The following is a 24685-nucleotide window of genomic DNA, read 5'->3' on the forward strand; positions in this document are numbered from 1 at the left end:
AAAATGGCTTGTCTAATTTATACATTTTTAGACGATAATATTGATAACGTTAAAAAGTGAAATGTCGCACCTTCATCAAATATGTTGTATTTTTTACCTACATTTTGAATTCTTCCATTGAAATTATGTTCAGGCAGAAAATTGGGAAACTTTCTCATGCGACATAAATGTTTTGTAAATGTAAAGTTACACCAAAAATATTGCATAGTGACACCATTTGTTTTACTTGATTATAGATTCCCGGGGAACATATACCGGAATCTGCCGTAAATTCGCCCATCCGAAAAATCGCCCTGGGCTGTTTCACGGATGGTGGGCCCTTATTTGGGGTAACTGCATTACTTAGGAGCAAATGTTCGTGGTAGCACAATCCGGTCATGCTGCATTTCACGATTGCTGATTATTACCTAATAATGATTAAAATAAGCGAATGATTCCGTTCGCATTTTCAACACTCGATGCTGTAAAAATGAATATTCACCATGTTTTGACCTGGACGGTGTTCTTTGACCTGACACGTCAAATTGATAATTAACCAATGAAAACGGTGGATGATGCCAACGTGTTCAAATTACCATAGCTCATGTGAATATGTTAATGCTACTGAACGCAGCACGGATGAGATTTGCCGATGTGGTTGTACGATCTTTTTGCTTGGATTTTGATGGGAAAGGTACATGATTTGTTTTTAAATAAAAGAAATAGTTAAACTGAGCATTTGAAGAATAATTTAACATTGTTTACAGCAATAACAGCTCATTGTCGAAACGAAGCTATCCATTCACGCTAGTCGCAATAAACATCAATACTCTTGATTATAACACATCACTCGATAATACTGTACTGTAATTGGTCAAACAGGATCACGTGTTATCGGCTAAATTACCATAGTAGCGCCAGGAAAATTACTAGTTCCTTACAGAGACTAGTACATCAACTAGTGCCCGGCGATGACGTCACTCGTCACCTGATCGTGTGATTTCCAATATTTCGTCTGCTAGTTCGGTCGCTGATATCGATGGTTCGCCTCGAAAGACTGGACGAATTAGCTACAGTACAGAAGAAGAACTTGACACACTAGTAGAAAATAAAGATGTACCGAAGCCGAAGGACGCAATCAGGTTTTCTAGAAGCGTCTTTACATGGTTTTGTGAAGAAATTGGGACACCGCTAGCAGACGTCGAGAAGAAAACGGCAGACGATTTATGCACGTTCCTAGTATGAATGTGTAATGTGTTATAAAACACATATTGCATGGCCTAACTCGGGCACTAGTATACATCTATTTTCTTTCGGGGTTGTGGAGTACCAACACAACCCCTTGGGAAAAGAGATGTATACTAGTGCCCGAGTTAGGCCATGCAATATGTGCTTAATACGCGTCATTGACTACGGCTAAACTTTTAGGCATCAGAAAAGATTAAAATAACACCTTAAAAAACTGCCGGCGATTTATTGGTCCCATTTTATTTATTTAAAAATCCAAACTGCCGTTTAACGGCCCTGGGCCAATTTGGCAGAATCCGGTATTAGTGCTGTAATTCATGCTAGTGGGGGGATAGGTGAAAAAGGTAAAACACGTTTTTAAACGTGAATTGCACGACGAGCGTTTTTGAAACGAATCAATGATCTGGTTATCGCTGGTGCGACTGCAGTCTTTGGAACAAACTTGGGGAACTCTAAAACGCAATTTATGGTACGCAACTTAAAAAGGCAACTGTTTAGTTGTGGTGTGGCCCTGGTGTGGAAAGCTGTCGAATACAATGGCGACGACCTTTAAATGCATTGTTAAGCTAATTTGATTTCCGTCATGTTAGTTGCCAAAGAAATGAAAGATTTCTTGAATTTTTTCAGTGATAGATAGTGAATTTGAACCAAAATGTTATCGGCAAGACTCAGAGTACGACAGCCACAACCACTGAAACGTTATTGAAGTCAAATAAACACGTCAACTTCCAAAGCAAAAAAGACTATTTTAAGTTGTAGCATAACATGGAGGCACATACCATTTTGCCTCTTGAGGGGAATGGAAATCAGTTGATTTGAGGGTGTCACAATAAGCAAGGGAGTAAATCGTTTTTATATTTTTTGAACGTACTTTTTGGACTTTGAAAGTTACAGACCACATACCAAAGCGGCCATTCCTCAGCAAATAATGAAGCAAATGAATTTTCAATGTCGAAATCGCAAAACTCGCCCTTTTTACGCAAACTGGGAAGTTAGAATTACTAAACGAAGTACAGGACAACGAAGATAAAATATCAAATAATCAACACATACCAACAATTATATCTCAAAAGTGAATATTGGTGGTGTATTTTAGGTCTAACCGGACAGGAAGTGGAAATTTGTCAGTACTCTAAATATGCAAACATATTTTAGTATGAGATAGTAATTACGTATCAATTTCACGTTTTTGGTGATCAAAGTTCAAAGTAATTTTAAAACTGGATATTTATTATGAAATTTATATCATTATAAGGCAAGTCTTATATGGACATGATATACTGCAATCAACGATCGATTGGGCATATGTAACTTATTTTACGGCTCTGGTGATCCTGAAAAATAATTCTGCCAAATTAGAACTTTTAATAGCTACCTCCTCCAGTTATATGGGAGTTGCAATTGTCAAAATACGAATCATGTGTACAACACTTGTGTTTGGTGACCCTGAAAAGAAACCACCACCTTAATTAAATTTGTGTGAGAGTCTTAATTGATTATTCTGTCACAAAGACAGTCTTCTTTACAACTTTTAAAAAGTCATATATGAAAAAACGTTGTGTGCACAGTTTCTGACGTTAAAGGTCACTCTTGTTTTTTTATAAACTGTGTGGCCGTCCACCTATCATACTGTAGTAGTATTCAGTGTTTTATTACGGCCTTGGCAAGAGATTTCGACCTTCGGACTGTCGTCATATAACCTCTGCTTCATACACAACAAGAAAGCTGTGGTAAAATAAGCCTGAATTGTAGTATTTATTAGTTGCAAATGCACTCATCAGCGTCTCTCCATTTTATTACTGGGAACTATTCAATCAACTTGTAGACTGAGGCAGACGGTCAATGTCCTGTTTTAAAATTAGTATTTTTTTACTCCGGAATAAGCAAATCATATCTTAAGAAATATAGCAACATCGTTGTATTTGGCCATTTTGGAGTGTAATGGTTCCTTCAAAGTTGCATTCGTTAATGAATTCATCTCATACAATGACTTTGTGTTACTCGGGGTACTTTAATTTGTTCTCTCATGAAATGAACTATTCCATTACACAGCTATCACAAGTCTGCCATTCAATAGTATACAACAAGTGAAATTTACACATACAATAAAGCAGTTGAGTGATTTTTTTATTTTGTGAGTTATTGCATCGGGCGTTTTTATGTATTGATTTATTGGCCAATATAACTGTATAAACCATGTTTTGTCATTTTACAGCAGCTGTTTTTCAACATGGCTAACGTTGCAGTCAACAGTCAATCTCCTGGCCTTTCACATAGAAATGTACCAGCTAAAGAACGAAATGCCAATGAAATGGAGGAAACTTTTCGTATCAAAAAACGGATAACGTTGGTTGATGGAATTCTTTTAATCACAGGTATGGTTATTGGATCTGGTATTTTCATATCACCGAAGGGCGTTCTATTCAACACTGGCTCAGTGGGGCTTGCTCTGGTGATCTGGGTTGTTTGTGGAATATTTTCTCTCATTGGTGGTCTGTGCTATGCTGAGCTGGGAACAACGTTTCCCAAGTTTGGGGGAATAACCATCTACTTATATGAAGCATTTGGTCCTTTTGTGGCATTCCTGCATCTTTGGATGATCATGGTCATAGAGACACCCACCAGTGTAGCCATTATCATTCTAGTATTCGCCGATTATATCTTATATCCCGTGTTTTATGAGTGTCAATCACAGTTGACAAGACAACTGTTGGCTGTGGCTGGTGTCCGTAAGTACGGTTTTAATTATCTCAACCTACGGTTATACTTTACATTTACGGAGCTGGGAACAACGTTTCCCATGTTTGGGGGAATAACCATCTACTTATATGAAGCATTTGGTCCTTTTGTGGCATTCCTTTGGATGATCATGGTCATAGAGACACCCACCAGTATAGCCATTATCATTCTAGTATTCGCCGATTATATTTTATATCCCGTGAAAAAATGTCTGTACTTGCTATACAGGTCATTCACAGCCACATACTGTAATACTTAGTGTCTGTTGACGTATTGTGTTGTGTTGACATAACCACGCACATTTTGTTTACCATATTCATAAATCCTGATATCATCATGCTGAATTATATTGAATATTGAAATCTAGTATTTCATTTTACTCAAATATTACTGCATGAATTATTCGTATCATTCTATAGGATAAATTGAAATTAATACATCACATGTAGTATTGATTGAGGAATACACTGACTAGTATTTTTCTTGCCAAATTTTGCTTGGATATGTTGCTGTACTATTATGTTTTAGGAACTTCCTGCTATATTATTCGAACACTAGGAACATTGGGATTAATAAAGTACATGTAGTATTAATCGATGAGCATGAATATTAATTATTGTGTATGTAATTTGTTAGTCACACCTTAATATTTTTTGCACAACAAAACTTTATTACTAAATTTCACCTACAAAGAAAAGATCGTCTATTTTTGTTTGTATCCACCCATTCATCATTTGTTATGTATTCTAGATTCCCAGCAAACAAGCTTGTAATAGTATGTTTTATTTGTTATTGCTAGACATGTAAAACCATTGCACCTGTTTCAAAAACATAATCCATCACAATTTTGTTTAATGTGTTGGTTTGTAATTTCAGTTTTCCTGTCATTCGTGAATGTTTGTAGTGCACGATGGAGTGTTCGATTGAATAACTTCTTGTCATATTCTAAAATACTGGCCACCACGATTATTATTGTTACAGGATTAGTGTACCTAGCACAGGGTATGTATTTAATGTTACCATTTTTAGACCTAATTGCATGACATGGCATACCTTGGTGATTGTTTATGACTAATGGAATGTGGGAAGATGCAAAACTAGCACAGTCATAGACGAGTCACATGTAATCCGATATATTTTCATACTTATATACTTCTATATTTTTGTTTTACACTGTTGACAATTAAAAACTTGATAGTTTAGGGACTTGGTTGACTTGTTGAAAGAAATAATAATTAAATATAAAAAAGTGCAACTGCCCTCTTTAAAATAATTAATATGCACAACAGGACTAATTTCTCTGCTGTGAATATCTGCCAGAGTCTGTCTACATTAAGGTGTTATATAAAATACGCACAGCATTACTCACTCATCAAACCAAATAAGTATTCATAAGTTTATACAATGTTTTTGATTAAGTACTGAAAGATGTTGTGTGAAACATTGTTTTAGTAGTTAAAAGTACAAGCAGAATCACAGGGGATGATTTGAAGTTTCGTGTGATTCAGGACAATCCCTGAACAGAAATCTGAGGTCTGGGATTTTAAGATATTTAAGATTCTGGCCAATTCTTAATTTAATATCAAGTCAATTAAACAGCAATGGGGAGGTGTAACAAAAACATCTAATGTTTGCAACTAACCAGTCTGACCAGTGAACTGCACTGTGTCAGATTATATTGAACTTAGTATATTAGTACATTATATTCAGGAGGTTAATCTAACTCGGAAGAAGAAAATTTGCCATCAGATCAACTGCTTCAATATCTTTTAATTTTCTATGGACAGGCCACACAACAAACTTTGAAAAAAGTTTTGAAGGGAGTACCACATCTGCTGGAGACATTGCATTGGCGATGTATTCAGGTTTATGGGCCTATTCAGGATGGTAAGTTAATTGTATATAGAATATATGGTCTATAAAATAATCTTGTAATAGTCTATGGTATAACATGCCATGCTTTAATTTTGGCATTTATTATGAACGGCTAATGAATAATTATATTACTACAAAAAGCAATACTTATCTTATACAGAGAAATATTAATTCAAACTAATTAAACATTTGACAGTACTCAAACTTTTTCCCCAATTATATAACATTTAATAACCAATATGTATGTAAAGGTTATTCAAAGCGTCCCGATGGCAGAAGTTTCAAAAAACTTACATCCTTCTAGGCAATTCAAAAATTCTCTTGAAAGCACTTTTTTGATAAATGCTCAGGAAAAAGGCGGGATTCTATTATGTATTTTCGCTCAGTTTTTTTATAAGAATTGTAACGTATTGTAAAGTTTGGAATCAGTGCCATTTCTGTCCTACGATTGAACAAAATTTTAATTTTTTTCAAGATTTCAAATGAATATTTTGTCGCACATTTTGCATATGCATTATTATTTTATTGATATTTTGTGTGATGAAACCAGCTTATTAGAAGTTGGTAGCCATCTGTTACATCAGCAGTGTTATCCAGAGAAACTATGTAATTTCTGGTTGGACAAACCAATGGACTATGCACAACCGAAGCACATTTGAAGCATCAGGAGGAAACCTTTGGGGGAATAGACGATCCTTTAGTGGCGAAAACATGCCCGAACATGCTGTGGAAGCACTCTCATGCCTTTTACAACTTACCCACATTACTAAGATCAAATTGTTTTTATCAGTCAGCTTTTTACATTTTTGTTGTCTGGGAAAGCAGCAGGGATGCACCCTATCACACACCTGTGATGCTTCATGGGCCAGAGTAAAAACTACGAGTTTGCATTTGGTTCTTCGGGTTGAATGTTCCCCTAGTATTAACACAATTATTGAGAGTACAAATAGCATGGCTAAATCAATATGACTAATAGTCGATAAACATAAATCAACAACTCAATACTAGTGGACTCTGTCACAAAACCAGACAATGTTACTCTGGAACAGTGAGAAGAGAATAGAGTTAGTGAAAAATGGTTGTTGCAACTGCTAAAACTGTCTCTGGTGGGTTTATTGACTGAAGCATTAATCTAGTACAAAACGCATTATGTGAAAACTTCTTTCAAACTGCACTCCTCTTGCTTTTGGATGATGGCTCAGCAAAACAGAAGCCTTCTTGTCTTTATTATCACAGCACGCTGTGGACATTGCTCTAGTGTTGCTATAAAGACTAGACTTGATGATGAAAAGTCAAGTCAAGCAGGATTTAATGCAACATCTCCCGGGAAAGGAGGACTAGAGAGAATTGCTCTTTTGCCCAGACTTTGCCCTGTATTTTTATCACTATATAGCTAACATTTCCTATGAACATTAGCCGATAGCTAAAAAATACTTACCCTAATACCTAATACGTATACAAACAAAAACACTTATAACGTTTGAATTCCATTTTATAAAGCCTGCATTGATCAATCAACCAATGAACGAATCAGAATGTATATAGCGGCAGAATACAGCTCGAGGCACTGTTTAATGACGCTGAACAAAATGAGAATCTTCATATCTGACTGACAAAAACAGCAGATAAATGTTCAAGTGTGACTAAACTAACATATTATTTTCTTCACAAAAACGTTGCTAGGACCTCTTTGAATGTTGTGTCAGAAGAAATGAAGAACGTGAAAAGGTATACGAGTTTGATTCCATGTTCTGCCTTGTGCAGATATCCAACTTATTTCATTATCCCGTTTCCTTTGCCATTGAGTTTGTCCCACAACATATAAACATGTCTCAGGCTGGTTGTATTCAAACTTTTTATTGACATTTCTTATGGCTGGAACATATGATTTCGTTTTGGTTCAAAATGATTGAATGGCTGCCATTTTGTTTTTCCCATCTTTCATTTTTTTTTAATAATTCTTCCAATTTCTGCCAAGGTCCTGTATGTTCAATACAGATTGTTAAACAAAATAATGTTTTGTCAAATAATATCTCGGACATTGTCTCTCCTCCCCTTGCGCAATTACACACAATACATATGCCACATAAACCAACATTCACTTGGGAAGTACATGTCTAGTTAGTGCAAACATGGTTTACTATGTGGCATTTTATCTATGTGTAGTCTTGTTCTCAAGCATACCCATTATTCATGATTAATCAATTGGATGAAAGACTAATATAAGTTTTATACATGGCACAGTAAGCATCATTTTTTTGTTTGGTATTCAGCCTGGACAAGAGTGAAACTGATATCATTAACCACTTTGCTACCACTATCGGTTAGGTAGTTTGTAATCCATAAGATTTCCTCATAATTATTTTTTGTATCACTTTTATAATTTTTACAGAAATTTGCCGTTAGCTGTTGTCTATGCTCTAATCATGATTACTTGTATTTATTTGCTGACTAACATCGCCTATTTCACTGTCATGTCTCCACAAGAGCTATTAGTGTCAAATGCAGTCGCAGTGGTGAGTATTTTACAATATGGCGGGACTCTTACCTTAAAGAAAGGTCTCCCAGATATTAGCCCGATGAAAAACATGCCATTCTACAAATGTACTTGAACAGATAGGGAATAGGTGTTGACAGATGATATTGCTCTGTGATTAGTGTGTTAGTTACTACCTTTGGTACATACATGGTAACAAATTTAATTCATTTACAGACATTTGCCGATTCCACTTTAGGCGTGATGGCCTGGATTATGCCAGTATTTGTCGCCTTATCAACATTGGGTGCCACTAATGCGTCTATATTTGGTGCTGGAAGGTAATATAACAAGCATACATAACGCGAAATTTTTCAGTGATAGTAATCTCATTTTTGTTGGGTGTCACTATTTTTACCATTATTATATTATTATTATTACTAGAACGTAATAGTTCTGCAGACTCGATATACATAATGTTGAGGTCTGAGTACCTGTAATCTGGGATGTAGGGTGAACATAAACCCTTCTTTGTTGTTTTAGCAAATGATGAATGAACTAAGATTGTATTATAAAAGTGCATTTTATATTTAAGCACCGTTTTATCAATCCAAAATTCTAAAATCTATATTTGAGTTGATTCACATAAATACACCATGGATTTACAGCTAATTACGAACATTAAATCCAAACCGTGGCATGTATATTACAAATATATATGTTACAAATATCAAATAATGTTTGAAATATATACATTGACTAGTACTAATAATATCTATCAGTATTGAATGTGTTTTTATTCTATAATTAAATTACAATTTTATTATTATTATTTTTACAGACTTTACTTTTCCTGTGCGAGAGAAAGCCAGCTTCCGGAATTGTTGGCAATGATACATATAAAAAATCGCACACCAGTTCCAGCAATTCTGTTTAATGTAAGACTATTGCATTATTTCCGAGTTAGCAAGAATATGTATCCTAATTATATTAATTTTAAACATATACAATTCATCTACAACGTGAAATTAATAGTAAAGCTGATTCAAAACAATGGCCACTGTGTTACAATCCTAATCCCATTTTGCGTAAGTCGAAAAGCAGAAATTCATGAATTGGTGTATACTTTGTCCGCATATTTTATGTACATGTTTCAAATCAGTAATAAATAGAGATATAAACGACATGCCCATTTATGTTTGTGTTTTATGTATTGAATTACATTGGAGAATTCCGTTGACACTTCTAGGTAGTGATATCATTGATTATGCTGCAAGTCGGGGACATTGACACCCTTATTAATTACACAAGCTTCATGACTTGGTTAGCCACGGGTCTTGCTGTATGTGGGATGGTATGGTTGCGATGGAAGAAGCCTGATATGCCTCGCCCTATAAAAGTAAATATTATAAGTAAATATAATACCAACACATTAGAACACCTGTAACATTGTTCGTTGGTAGATTTAATATATTACTTCATTTTCGTTATAGCTCCCTCTAGTAATACCAGGCTTGTTCATCCTAATGTCACTGTTTTTGGTTGTTGTGCCATTTTATACAACTCCAATTGTTTCTTCTATTGGATTGGCTATAACTCTGACTGGATCACCAATGTATTTCCTCGGAGTGCTTCATAAAAAGAAGCGTTTCAAAAGGATCTCGCAAATAATGGGTAAGTTATATTGTGCGCAATAAATTATTCCTTTGTGATTAACTGACAATGTCCTAGTCATAATAATAATTCTGCTATTTTTTTTTTATTTTCATAGGATCCATAACTTGGTTTTGGCAGATGTTTTTACAGGTTGCGCTCACAGATACCAACACGCCATAATACCTTACTTCGTTTGCATTCAAATCTATATACGTTGAACCAAAAATACGTTTAATCATATTTCGTGATTTTTATTTTCTCGCTTTCTGTGTAAAGCTTGTTATTCATCGAGCAAGAATCGCCACGCTGTTTAGAGGTCCATTGTCTGTAAATGGTGCTCTTTTATTGGTTGTGCATTGGTGTATTATAGAAGTTTGATTGTTGGGCCTGAACAAATTGACTTTAGTATTTTATCTAGAGATTTGATATTCTTGGCAAAGATTGAACCAACTTTCTCCAGGAATCATTTACGTTGTGTAATAATTGCTCTTTGAAATTATATGAATATAGCCCTTTCACTGATTTATATTAGCCATATAGAGAAATATAGTCACTGTGACTTTTTCTGTGTTCTCTAATCAGCACAGAACCTCTGAATATAAATCTCTTGTCGTAAGATCAGTGCAGATTTATGGACAGATTCAACTTATTCAAGACTTATGTAGAACTTTCATATAGTTACTGCAAATTTATTATATACCTATAAATATATAAATATTGACAGTCTTTCCTATCTGTTATCAACGATTTGTCTTCAAATAGCTATTTTTCAGGCTACCAATTATTGATCATATAATTATAATTCTCGGTACTCTTATGTTAGTTTTCCTGGTGTTCCACATGCTAATTCGTTTATGTTCATAATAATAATAATAATAATAATAATAATAATAATAATAATAATAATAATAATAGTTTTTATTCCGAGAACCAGCTCATCAAATTACTGTGAACACTACAGCAAAACAGAAATTAGAAATAGGGTGCCTTTTAAATACCAGAAAAGACCCTTTTCTAGTAGTTGCTGTCCCTCAACATGTCAATAGACATGGCTGCCACAATTAAACAAATATTCATATATTTAAATATCAAATATTCAATATTCGTAAACGATAGACTGTCAAATTACAATATATCAAGTTAACAGACAGCATTTGATTCCAGTAAAACATAGTGTGGTTAAATCATTAATTGTCTGGACAATATCTTTATTCCTGTAAGTTTACACCACAAGAACACACCATGAATGCACACAGACGCTGCTGACACAAGTGTACGCTACCACGAGCACACTGGGGGGGGGAACAATGCCCAGCAAGGAGAAAGACATGGAAAGATGTGGAATACAATAGCGAAACTGTGGCTAAACAAGACCATTGCTAAAATATTAAACCCTGTGACCTCAATATCATCTCCGATATTATCCTCGAACCAGTCAGATCACCACCGTCTGTATCTCTTAAAACAGCGTTGTCACTATGTATATTTCACAGGTGCCTAATCTGAGCAACACTGTTGAATTCCGATATGTGACACCAGTTTGTATTGGGTCACATAATTCGTAGGAATTGATGGGAAAAAACGAATCTCTACAATAGTGCAGGAAGGCGCTGTCAATCTGAGAAGACGATTCGAAACAAATCGAAACAAGGAAATGATAATACAGGAAAAATAATTACTACTGACACAAGCCACTCTTTAATTTTCTTTTGCAGCAAAATAGAACGCACTGATTGAGCGGCGCCTTTGTTCTTGACTTTCACTGTCTGTTATCAGTGAGAATGATACCGTTGGTCGAGTCTATTAGCGGCGTAGGAGGGATCGAAATACTGTATCAGTTTAGTGACACTCGATACAAACATAAACTCTCCAATCAAATGTTATATTGAATATGAATATCAATACTAAATATAGAGTACGTATGTATATGTAAATGGTAAAACTAGATGAGGAACCAGGAAGTATGTGGATTGTTACATACTTACTTGTACTTACCATCTGTCTAGTGCATCCCATTGACGTAATGGTATCAATCCACTGTTGTGTAGAGAGAACCATGAATGGTCTAATGTGAAATTGCGTAAAAATTACGCCAGTTCTATTTTGACCGAAAATCACGAAGTGATAGTCCACATTGGATTATACGCCAGTCTTGTTAGTCTGTGCATTTGTAATTTCCAAAAATAATCGTAATTGAATGATTGCAGTTTGCTCATTATAAGTTTCCATTGCAGCTCAATCCAACCAGCTAATTAACGAGTACTTGTAGTGCTGTGGCTATTCTGATACAAGGGCTCAGAAAAGGGAGTAACCCCTCCCCAGGGTAAAATTGTGATTTGTTAGTATACAGTGATAAACATTATCATCCTTCCTTTTTTCTGATGCAACACTTTTTCTCAGGTACTCTTGCCAGTGCCTGTCTGAGTTTATGTCAGACGTTCCTTGTATTGATTATTTTTACCACAAATGAAACAGTCACTTCGTATGTCAAACCCAGAAGTTTCAGTTCTGCTACTTTTACGTAATGACTGTGTCTCTGATGTTGAAAAAGATCCAGACTTGGTTGAGCTTCCAGATGGATTGTCCATCATGTACAGATAATTATTTGATGAACTGGTATATGCGGCTCTACACTATTTGATCGAAGTTGATCTTCCACTGGTGATAGACCTTCATCATCTCTACGTGCATATGCAATATTTAGTATTGTTAAAATACCTATCTTTGGCCTTCAATTTGCTGTGTGCTTCGAAACAAATTATACATTTGTCTGTATCCAGTCGACGTTTCTTCTCTGCACAATCTATCATGCTTTCTTCAGCTAATGTAAAATTTAGTTACATGGAAAAAATTTAAAGAGGCAGGGTTAACTTTGGAAGATCATAATTACCCATTTGTTGTTTGTTAATCACCACTACCACCTGCAATCTGAAAATAAAAAGATGTTTTTTTAATGCAGACAGAACACTGTCACTACAGTCACTCACTCAGTCCTCATCTGGGTCGTCTGGCGCTTAAGGCAAATCAAGGAATTTCCATCTGACTCTTCCAGCTGCTATCCTGGGGACAGTATCAAGGAACAGTCTCTTACTCCTGAGCTCTTTTTCTATTGTTCTTCTCCAGTTTTCTCTTGGTCGACCTTGGTTTCTCCTCCCTTGAGTAGTCCAATATAATAATCTTCTTTGGGTAGAAGATGATGGACTGCGGCACACATGTTCCAGCCATCTCCATGATCGGATTTGGATAGTCTCTTTAATTTATGTTGTTGCTGTTCTTTCCCGGAAGTTTTCATTTATGATGGTGTTTGCCCAGAATATCCTAAGAATGCTACGTAGGCACTTATTTTGGAACACTTCTAATTTCTTTGGATGGATGGAAGAAGAGGTTTTCCAACACTCCGAGCCATATAGATGGAAGCTCAGGAAATTGCTCTTGAAAATCTTGATCTTTGTGTCGCGGCTAAGTCCAGTGAATCTCCAAATAGGTTTGAGCATAGCAAAGGTTTGGTTTGCTTTGCTGATTCTTGTATTAACCTCAACATCGCAGTCACGATTTGCTGTCATTTTGCTGCCCAGATAGACAAAGTCCTGTACATACTCTATTGGGTTTCCATTTACGGTGATTGGGTTAGTCGTTGCAGTGTTGTTTTTCAGGACCTTCGTCTTCCTTTCGTTGACTGTTAGGCTGATAGTACTGGTTGTCTGGCTGTGCATATTGGTACCGGTGTGAAGACTGAGTCACTACAATGCACCCGTGTAATCATACCGACATCAACAGAAGAAATGGTACGAAAGACGATAATGTCATTTGTAACACTGGAGCTATGGTCATTCAACCCATATTACATTATTAGACAACACACAAATGAGAGCCAAATATACAATTTATAGCAGAATGGGGTTTCAGTACAACCAGGGTAAATCAGGGATTTTTTTCTGGATATCGTGACCCGATTATATATTCCAAATTCGAGATCTCTTTTTGAAAATATTACCATGCTTTTACCTAAAATTGAAGCAAAAAACGTTAAAAAAAGTTATCAAGTGAAAATTAAATCTAGCTAAATATTATCAATGCTGCTGTCAATATCTGAATAGAACAAGGTTTTACAAACAAAATAACATCAAATATATGCATATATGTTAAAGAATGTGGCAATAACACAGCTTTTTGTCGAATTCAACTTAATTCGTAAACACGCCATTACACAAATTAGTCATTGCACCTAAAGTGGATGTTAAACAACCTATTTTTTTCACAACCACCCATTTCCCACCCAGAGACCCCAATACAATGAAAAAACATGGTGAATGTGTATACCCTGGGGAGGGATTAAAAATACAAAAATACAAAATACAGTACAAAATACCAGGCTAAACCACTGCACTAATGGCGTAGGGAAGTCATTTGAATCGTTTGAATGTTATTCAATCGGCAAATAGAAAATCCTAGTTTTAGTTTGAATTGTGAGATTTATAAATCATAACCTGAATTAAGGTAGCAGAATAGTTTTTTGGGCACTTTTCACATTTTTTTTTGAAAATCACACGAATAGCTCCCTAAGGCATGCTACATACATGGGTGTATTTATTTTATTGAAAAAAAAATATCTTGTACAAGTAAACTGTTGTTTTTCTAGTGTGCAAACAAATGGCCAAGTTTTTGTTTATCCAGTGTACACCCAACTAGTACATCTCATTAATATGCATGGTTTACAAACATAACTGAACTGAGGGTAAATAGTTTTAAGTTGGGCCACTTTCTTTATTTGCTATTTACAAACAACTGATAAGATATCTGTTTGTAGTTTACACACAGCTGATAAGATGTGTACACTGCTGCCTTTCTAGACAGGAAGTACAGCAAAGACAAAACAATCGCTTTAGAAACAACAAATTTTGAATAATCAAAAAAGTACATGAATGTACCACTTCAATGTAATTATATGTTAACAGAATAAAAACTTACAAAAAAATTTCTGTAATATTTTTTTCTTGGCTTTGTCATTGAAAGGTGTCTGACCACGGGGTTACTTTCTTAGTCCAGAAGTAATGCAGTTACATTGGGAGGGGGCTCCCTTTTACAAAATATGGTTGCAAACAATAAAATACGGCCATCTGTGGTGGCTATGCATTGCATGAAAATTCAGGCCACAAACTACATGTAAAGGTTGATCAATGATAAGAATATTCTTGGACCTGGTTTATATAATCCATTTTTCAGAGGAGTTTTCACCAAGTAGGCATACTTGCATGCTTAGGTTTTTCTAAATTCGTAAATTATGTTACATGTAATAAATCTGTCTGATAAATACTTGGTTGTTTTATCTAATGTACTCATGCGAACAAAATGCACGGCAACGAAATAGTAGCGTGCCCCCCCCCCCCCCGGCCGACGTCTTGACATCGGATAGTGGACCAGTGTTTCACGCAAGGCAAGGGTTGACTTTTTCGTACGACTTCGGTAAAAAATAAAAGGATCATCTAAAATCTAGGTAGTTTTTATAGATGATAACTGTGAGTCCGGTTACAATTAAATTTTGAAGAGATTCATCTACAAGTATAAGACCTGAAGTTACACGGGGTTTGATTTTTAATAGCACAGGAAATGCTACATGCCGGCATACATCACTGGGTCACATTTTACAATTATTATCAGTAATTCTTTAGTTTAGTTGTCATTCACTAATTATGGACGAGATAGTAAGCACGCGAAAATTTCCAAGAAAAAGAAAGCGAGGAAGAAAGAAGAAAAACATCAAAAGAATGATCACTCCTGTCAAAAAAGATCTTGAAAGAGACGATGCTGGGTTCGTACAGAACGGATTTCCCCGTCGAAACCAGTGTCAGCCATGAAGTGGGCGAAGAAAGTTTTACCGTGACACTGGGAGTCCGATGAATCAGACTTCGATATAGTGGGTGATACTCCTGTTCAAAACGTTCGAGAGATGTCTGTATCTCGCAGGAAAATATTGTTAACTTCCGACGTAGAAGAAGAAAGTGAGAGTGAATGTCACGGCCGATCGTTTGAAGACGGCGAGATTCGACTCGTTGACATGTCACTGTTGAATGGCGCCCTAGAAAAAGAGATTTGTCAATTTTGCAAAGTAGGCAATATCTCAATAGTGGCGTCACGGTCTAGGCAGTTGTATTCGATCGAAACTGAGCCAGCCTAGCTTCCCGTCATCTCGAAAGAAGGGAGCAGTTTTCTAAATAAACAAAAAAGCTGCCATTGGAATGCGAGCGAAAGGGACGGTGCGCTCTGGTGAAACTGTCAAGCTATTAGGGGTTACCTCAACCAGTAACGGGTCCGCCCTTTCGCCAGTATGTACGAGCTGCCTCCAGGAGACTCCGAAACTCGTGGCATGCTTGAACTAATAAGTTTACAAACACAACGGCCCAAAAATAAATACACTGTATTTGCAAACACTTCAACTGCCAAGCGTAGTCTCTGTATTGTTTGTTACTCGCAAACAGAACCGCCCACTTTGCATAATCCAAGCTTTAATGAATGACGTCACCGTTCGTTATCAGCACAGACCGTCACAAAACTCCACAGCGTGAAAGAAAACGGCCAAAAAACAAAGTTTTTCACAGATATAAATGTCGGTTCATGATTTTTCTCGAAAACAACTTTCAAAGCATTTTATTTACAATTAGCCCATGTAAATTTTGCTGCTGAAACGGGAGTTAACGTTGATTGAAGTTTGAAATCATAAAAGTGCCGATTTCTCGGTGTTCGGTTTTTGGCAATTACCGTTGACCTAATTTTAAATGGCGTTTCAGTGAATAGCGCTACGATGTCGCCGTTTAGCTTTTCTTACTCTTTGATATGTTGGCTTCATATCCGTATTTGCATATTTGCAAAATTTTATTGCGTTTTTTCACAAACCTCGCGCAAACCAACGGTATACTCTAACTTTAACACCAAAAAAAAATTGTGATTTTCGGAAAGAAAAAAAAAACTTAATGCAAAAAATAGAAATACGGACTTAAACTTCATATCCTTTGCTTCAAAACAGTGTAAAGTTTTTGATCGCATGAATGACTGTAGAGATGACAATTAAAATTTTATTCACGTTAGTTAAATTATCAGCCCCGCTGATTTTCAGAATCACGTGACGCTAAAACAAACACAATGTTCACAAAATATTAATAATAGGAAAATACAAGTCAAGAGCTTTCCAAACATATATAGATTGTATGGTTTCTTGTAAAATTTATTCCGATTATAGGTGTTTACATTTTTCATGCAAAAAAACTATCCTGCTACCTTAATACTTCAATTCAAATTGAAATCGAACAATGTTTTACGTAACACGTTTTTATCAGAGAAACACATATTTTTTTCAAATTTTGCACGAACAAGGGCGCTTCTTAATCCCATAATGTCTATAGTTTAGTGCCTCTATGTTGAAGATCGACGCCACAGTTGAGAGCCAACAGCTGTCAACAACACTTTATTCCACCACCCTGTCCACTAAATAGTTGTTGGTGTCAAATGCAATCACTATGGCGAGAAGTTTATAATCTGGACAATATTATACGATACACATTTACATGTTTTCTGTTAATTACCCATACTATTAAACATAAAGTGGTGAATTTTAATTGCGCGCGAAAACTGTACACTTTCCCGATGAAATATAAACCACATTCAACTGTTTTCATATAATTCTTATGATTATTTGAGAAGCTTGTTTTAAAGTTGTGTATTACTGTCATGATCAAGATAATAGTACACGGAAGTAAATAAGATAGTTTGGTATCTGGATAGCTTATACACACTATACATTCATGGCTTTATATTTAAGTCATTATCTGTAATGTCAGACATTCGTTTCATGCATGATGGCCTGAATTGAGCCAGTATTTGTTGCTGTATCCATATCCTTTGGTGTTGGAAGATGTGTAGTGGCTGTTGTTGAAATTTTATTAAATACCCTGCCTAAAATGCTAAGCAGCATTTTCTATGATGAGTCAAAAAACAACCGTCAAGTACACGAAATACATAATCCATAAAACCAAATCACATCCACAGTGTAGTTCCATATTATACCATTAAGTAGTGCGTTGTGGTGTAATGGAAAGCGCGTCTGCTTACCACATTTGCCGAGGTCTAAGTCGGATCTCGTATTTTATATTTATATGTGCCTGTAATTTCGATTACTTCCACTCACAGGTGTTCTTCACCACCAGTGGATAGATACGTCTAGAAGGGAGATCGTAACTGTGTAAGTCGTACCGGCCATGAATACACTAGGCTATATGCGATATGTGTTTGCGATGTCATAAATTCGAAATGTATGTCATTGTAAGTTTTACCGAACTTGGGTGATATATATATATATATATATATATATATATATATATATATTCGATTGTATTTGATATTTCGAATACGTGCGAACCTTAATATCTCTTCTCGTCGATGAAACATTGGAAACCAAACGAATGGCCTTGTACTATATACCTGCATTTTATGGTTTGGCTATGTGTTTATTTGGCAATTTTACAACACTAGGGAAAGGGGTACATGCAACTTAGTGGGGATTTTATGACATTTTCAATTGTGATTAATTGGTCAGTTTTCTGAAGTAGAAAAGGCGTTACAAGATGGCGAAAACTGCATGTAACACTTCGTCACAGGCGCAACAGAGAATGAAGCCAAGTTCAGATCTACAAGACAAGCAGGATGATCAGAAGAGGGAACCATTACGGATAAGAAAACAATTATCACTTGCCGACGGAACACTTCTAATAATAGGAATGATTATTGGATCTGGTATTTTTATTTCACCAAAGGGCGTTCTTTCATATTCTGGTTCTGTGGGTGCAGCCCTTATAATTTGGGTTGCATGTGGAATCTTCTCTATGTTAGGTGCGCTCTGTATGGCTGAGTTGGGAACTACCATTCCCAAGTTCGGCGCAGAATACATCTACATATATGAAGCGTTTGGCGCGTTACCGGCGTTTCTGTTTCTGTGGGTGTTGATGGTCATATTGAAACCGACTACCCAAGCCATTATTATGCTAATATTTGCTGAATACATAGTTTATCCTGTATTCATTGAATGTGACGAAACGCCACTGCTGACTAAAAGACTCTTAGCTGTAGCAGGTATACGTAAGTGACCTGATAAGTTATTAGAATGTTCATCGCGTTCCACAATTGTGCTAACAAAAATTAACTATGATGTTTTCATCTTAATTTTATTTATTTATTTATTTATTTATTTATTTATTTATTTATTTATTTATTTATTTATTTATTTATTTATTTATTTATTTATTTATTTATTTGTTTATTTATTTATTTATTTATAGTTTTTCTGACTTTCGTGAATATTGTTAGCGTACGTTGGAGTGCTCGTCTGACCAACATTTTATCATATTCAAAGTTGCTGGCCACCTTCATAATCATTATCACTGGAGTGTATTACTTGGCAAAAGGTGAGATCAACTATATCACACCACAGTAAATTTTGAACGAAACATTTAACAGAACTGATACACATACATTAATAACAACTAACTATACAGGTAACAGATAAATAACACATATTAATAACAACTATTAAGGCTGCATCGAGGGAAATACCAACATATTATTTTGAATTCAACGCATTCTCTAAATCTTAGACTTACTAAATAAATATGTAAATATGTAAATATAACACTATCAATATGTTGCGCAATTAACACAAATGAATCTTAACGTTTGTACTTGTACAGGATACACGGACAATTTTGAGGACAGTCTTGCAGGAACCACCAAGTCTGTAGGTGACATTGCATTGGCGATGTATTCTGGTTTATGGGCCTATTCCGGATGGTAAGTCAATCGATTGATCACAAAGAATTGATATAATATTGATAATTACCTGTAACAGGTCGAACGACTGAAGCATTTTCTGCTCAATGAGGTACTTTGCATAAATAGGGTCAGTCCGACCGTAGTCGCCGCATTGTGTACGCCATTCCAGGATTTGTTGACCAAATGTCAAATGATCATTTAACTGGAAATATGTTATGTTGCGTTTTACTTAGGTCCAAATGACCCCCAGTACAGTGTGATGTCTGTGTGTGTGTTCACGCTTTATTTGTTAACAGTATGGCTTCTGAAATGTTAGACGGTCTCCTATAGCTAGTTTATATAATAAGATTTGTTACCAGTGGTCTAAAAGTTTAGTTCACCTGTGATTTGCGTCAACTGTAACATTATAATTGTACATTACTTAGGCCTATTGTGTGATGAATACTTAAACTGAACAACAGGACTTTGCTAAAGTGGTTTCATACATGGTGGTCACACTGCGTGTTGTGGCTTGCGTGTGGTGGCTTGTTTCGTGTGTCATTTTAGGAGTTGTTGACGTAGTGAAATGCCGTCATAATTGTATGCCTCGTGTCATGTGGGTTAGATTGAATTGTTATTTTAACTGAACGTGTTGTTTTATACGTTTTATTTCGGTCTAAGGGGCAGAGTGCAGTGTGCTGTTTTGCTCTATGTGTACGTGCGGCTTGTGTAAACGTCATGCCTCTGAAATGTCAGACGGTCGCACGTGGCATGTTTATACCTACCAAAATCATAAAAATGACAGTATTTTGGAATGAATTATAGAATATTGCAATGCAGCCTTATAGCGAAATGTTTGTTGTACACGGTATAATAATACAACTATTGATTCCTATCATTATCAATATACAAAATTGTCGACTCTCATTACGTACTTTCTTAGCCTGTTCTCGCCTCCGTCAACATTGCACCCTTGGAAAGGCCAACATTTCTTAAATTATAATATCTCATCTACATTATATTTTTCACAAGGGGTGTTCTCAATAATGTTACGGAAGAAATGAAGAATATTCCAAGGTACATTTCTTTTTCAAAAAAGTGTTATTTTACTAAATAATAAGGTTTTGTTTACCAAGCAATATAGGTATTCATGTGTTTCGTTCGAATTTTTAGAACACTCGGACTGTCTTTGTTTTTTAGTTCGATGTTTTTTACTCCTAAAGTGAAAGTCATCGTTCATAAATACAAAATAACTCAGAAATTATAATTTGGAGTTTTTTAGTCTGTATTTTTGAATTGTTCACACAAACCGTATAGGCAATGGCGTATATACGTTTTCGCATATAAACACACCACCTACAGGCCTTACCTTAGAATGAATATTTTATATATTTTGTTTGCTGAAGAAAAGAGAAATAACTCATATATATTAACTGGTTATTATTCTTGTTTCCTCAATAATAGAAACCTACCGTTGGCTATTGTCTTAGCCGTATCTATTGTAACTTGCATTTATCTATTGACAAATGTTGCATATTTCGCCGTACTTTCCCCTCAAGAATTGCTGAGAGCAGATGCAGTAGCTGTGGTATGTTGTAGTTGTATTCTTGAACTCATAATTGGTAATTTTAGTATTGTTCATAAAATGGAACATTTATACAACACGTAACTGGTTGTTTGAAAGCTTAACATTATTATTATTATCAGAGGTACATAACTTGGGGTTTGCAACGCGCGTAGTACTGTACGGTGACATCATGTCAAGATCCCATTCAAGTCTCATCTCGTAGATAGCGAAACTGATGCTACGATCTTCTGATATGACATAGGCGGTTTGTAATAAAACAATAAAACATGTATTACCACATTCATAGTGAAAAAATATAATACATCGAAAATGTACAGAAAATATAGTTATCGTAATCCTCATATCGTGAGCAGCTTTTTTGATCTACCTGGACATCCCAGTATCTTACTTACCTCGGGCATGCGCATTCGCATTTTTCTGAGTTGGAACACTTATGCGAGAGCGAGATTGAAACGGGATCTTGGTATCATGTCACCGCAGTTGCAAACCCCAAGTAATGTACCTCTGTTATTATGTATTAAACACAATATATCACTTCTATATGTTTTGGCTTCGAACGAATATGACTTTAAAGTGTGCAAGGAATGATGTCACTCGCAGCATCTTGTATCTGTCAATATAAATGCTATTTTCTGAATGAACTGTATTTTTATAGGCGTTGCTTACATCAGTTTACTTGAAATGATATATCTACGCAATTTTGACTTCACAAATTAGTTTTCACCCTAGTGCATTGAAATGTTAAAATTGTCGCTTATATTCACAGACGTTTGCTCAAAAGACTCTCGGTGTGATGGCGTGGATAATGCCGTTCTTTGTTGCGTTGTCTACACTGGGTGCAGGAAATGCATCAATCTTTACTGCCGGGAGGTTTGTTTTTTAATATTGGCTATATAATGTACCTGAATGTTTCCATGGTATAAAGAACTGAATTTAAAAATTGAGGAAGTATATGTTAACGTATAACTGAATTTAATTATGTGATTTTAGGGTTTATTTTTCTGGTGCAAGAGAAGGTCAATTGCCAGATGTTGTTGCTATGATACACATAAGAAGACGTGCGCCAGTTCCAGCCATTCTTATAAATGTAAGAATATGTAAAAAAAATATATGATATAGTGAATGGTAGGCACATGTATTGAACGAAATGTGAGCCCTGATATAATGCATTTATTTCATGTATCACGGTAGTTTAATGTAATAAACAGTGTAAGAATTGTCTATATATATTTATATATACACATTGGACATCATATTTCATATGGAACAAATGAATGAGTCTAAATTACCAAAAAATTAGAACATTGTATTTACTGTTTGAATGCCCTAATTTATGCATTTACAAGCCATTCTGCAAGTGAGTAATTAATGGATACACCTCATCGTCTGCTCATATATAATTTTTGACAACAATAAGTAACTATGTTACCAATGCATTCCCCAAACCGCAAATATCGCAACCACTAACTAACGGTAACCACTCATCATGAATGGCGATCTTTCATGCAAATGAATATCGAATGCGACCTCACAAACTACGATCTGTGCGTTAGTTTTTAGCCTTTAGAACAATATCGAATATTCGTTTAAATAATCTGATATTGTGGTGGGACACACGAGATATCCTCTGTGTATACATAGTCTTTATTTTTATTCATAACTGCATTATTCATCAATCTTGACTAAAATATAAAGGGGAAACATTGAACACAGTAACATTTCATACAAAAGTGCAGAGCAGTTAAAATGAAAATACATACTCATACAAACAGTGTGCTATGGCTAAAACAAAAACAAAACAATTGTATTTTTTGCATATTCTTTTTTAGTGTGTGGTTGCTCTGATTATGGTACAGATCACCGACATAGACACACTTACAACCTACTTTAGTTTTATAAATTGGTTGTCAACAGGGGTTGCAGTAGCTGGTCTTATAACCCTACGCTGGACGAAACCTAATCTTCCCCGTCCTATCAAGGTAATCACGTGATAGTTAATACACTTATAACAAAAATGTAAATGAAAATCTGTCCTTAAATAGTCTTCGTATATATTGAATACATATGTAAAACTATTTGTAATATCTGATTATGGGACTTTTTTTTAATTCGCAGCTTCCTCTATTTCTCCCCGCTTTGTTTGTCGTCATGTCTTTGTTCCTGGTAATAGTGCCTTTCTACACGCGACCGATTGTGTCAAGTATTGGTGTGGGTCTAACGCTCACTGGTGTTCCACTTTACTTTCTGGGTGTAGTCTATAAAAGAAAAAGGATAAAACTCTTGTCAAATTTACTTGGTAAGTGAAAGTATCGCTGGTTTTATATTTATATTCGCTCCTTATTCTGCCAGATTTAATTCACCAAATATGATTTCTTTTGTTTTCTCTTCTACAGGATCAATTACTTGGTTGTCTCAGGTATTTTTGGAAGTTTCAATCACAGACAAACAACCATGAGGATACGTAATCGTGTGAGCGAGTAGTTACACACACAACACCATAAACAAAGTATTTAGCACATAAATATTAATGATGGTGTCGGTCGTACGAATTGTAATGATAGTATGCAATACATATGGAACATTATTCCTTATGTACCAGTCCAGTGAAATTAATAGTATAGACTGATACACATTCATAACCCATGTATCATAGACAATTAGGCTGCAGTATAATTTCTTCCTTGTGAAACAAGCAATTTGAAATGATATTGGTGATCTAATTGTGCCGTGATCTAATTTTTAGGTCAGTAGTCCTAGACATTCACCAAGGTGTTGTTTGGAAAAGTGGTCTGTAAAGACCGCTGATAAAATTACTTCAAAGTTAGTAAAATCATTTATCCATGAGGATGACGTCTCGGTAACTGAGCTAAAGAAAGGGTGTACCTGTTTACAAATAAGATATGCAACCTTATAACAATCTTTGGGCACGCTAACGCAATTTATGATTCTGATTATATATGGACAGACATAAGTAATAAGTGAATTATACAAGTATGAGAAAACCGTTATCAAGTGGTAAAAAATGAGATATCATCTTTTGATGTATTTCACATATTTTCTTTGCGTATATCACACAGGGCTAAAGTCGATTAAAATTTGTGGTTAGATAGTTCGCTCCTGTCTGTGTATTACTAGGTCATTCACTCATCGAAAAGAATTTACCAAAGGGCAGGTTGGTTCAAAATCAGCAATATGACGTTTTTATCTTGTTAATGGGTCGATGAATACGAATTCTTAGTATGTTCAAGACATGCAACGGAGGAGAGTCAAGAATAAATGGCCATGTTTTTGTTAAATTGGTGTGTATCACCTGTGTATCACGCATACTA

At 35.5% G+C, this 24685-nt stretch overlaps 3 protein-coding genes across 3 annotated transcripts; 2 read left to right on the plus strand and 1 right to left on the minus strand.

Annotated features, from left to right (window-relative positions):
- The first annotated feature begins 3457 nt into the window (after nt 1-3457).
- On the plus strand, nt 3458-10436 carry LOC146742206 (Y+L amino acid transporter 2-like). Its single transcript, XM_085500645.1, has 10 exons — nt 3458-3956; nt 4843-4968; nt 5754-5853; nt 7525-7569; nt 8234-8357; nt 8555-8658; nt 9159-9255; nt 9567-9716; nt 9811-9991; nt 10089-10436. Exons 1-10 carry the CDS (start codon nt 3458-3460, stop codon nt 10151-10153), a joined length of 1491 nt encoding a protein of 496 aa, XP_085356771.1. The 3' UTR covers nt 10154-10436.
- Nucleotides 10437-13230: 2794 nt separating this feature from the next.
- On the minus strand, nt 13231-13686 carry LOC146742207 (uncharacterized). The gene has a single exon (XM_085500646.1). The coding sequence runs from the start codon at nt 13684-13686 to the stop codon at nt 13231-13233; it is 456 nt and encodes a 151-aa protein (XP_085356772.1).
- A 4902-nt stretch (nt 13687-18588) lies between these two features.
- LOC100376115 (Y+L amino acid transporter 2-like) lies at nt 18589-23844 on the plus strand. The gene is made up of 10 exons (XM_006817352.3): nt 18589-19099; nt 19300-19425; nt 19708-19807; nt 20801-20845; nt 21233-21356; nt 22123-22226; nt 22347-22443; nt 23186-23335; nt 23472-23652; nt 23750-23844. Exons 1-10 carry the CDS (start codon nt 18589-18591, stop codon nt 23809-23811), a joined length of 1500 nt encoding a protein of 499 aa, XP_006817415.3. The 3' UTR covers nt 23812-23844.
- Nucleotides 23845-24685: the final 841 nt, after the last annotated feature.

This window comes from Saccoglossus kowalevskii, chromosome 6 (assembly GCF_978046115.1).
Source record: "Saccoglossus kowalevskii chromosome 6, keSacKowa6.1, whole genome shotgun sequence".
NCBI lineage: Eukaryota > Metazoa > Hemichordata > Enteropneusta > Harrimaniidae > Saccoglossus > Saccoglossus kowalevskii.

Excerpts from the sequence above, each read along its gene's own strand:
- LOC146742207 (XM_085500646.1), bottom strand. The coding sequence starts at position 13,686 with ATGCACAGCCAGACAACCAGTACTATCAGCCTAACAGTCAACGAAAGG.
- LOC100376115 (XM_006817352.3), top strand. The coding sequence starts at position 18,589 with ATGGCGAAAACTGCATGTAACACTTCGTCACAGGCGCAACAGAGAATG. Across the intron at positions 19,100-19,299 it reads CTTAGCTGTAGCAGGTATAC|TTTTTCTGACTTTCGTGAAT; the intron begins GTAAGTGACCTG and ends ATTTATTTATAG. Across the intron at positions 22,227-22,346 it reads TCAATCTTTACTGCCGGGAG|GGTTTATTTTTCTGGTGCAA; the intron begins GTTTGTTTTTTA and ends ATGTGATTTTAG.
- LOC146742206 (XM_085500645.1), top strand. The coding sequence starts at position 3,458 with ATGGCTAACGTTGCAGTCAACAGTCAATCTCCTGGCCTTTCACATAGA. Across the intron at positions 7,570-8,233 it reads GAAATGAAGAACGTGAAAAG|AAATTTGCCGTTAGCTGTTG; the intron begins GTATACGAGTTT and ends TAATTTTTACAG. Across the intron at positions 9,256-9,566 it reads TTCCAGCAATTCTGTTTAAT|GTAGTGATATCATTGATTAT; the intron begins GTAAGACTATTG and ends TGACACTTCTAG.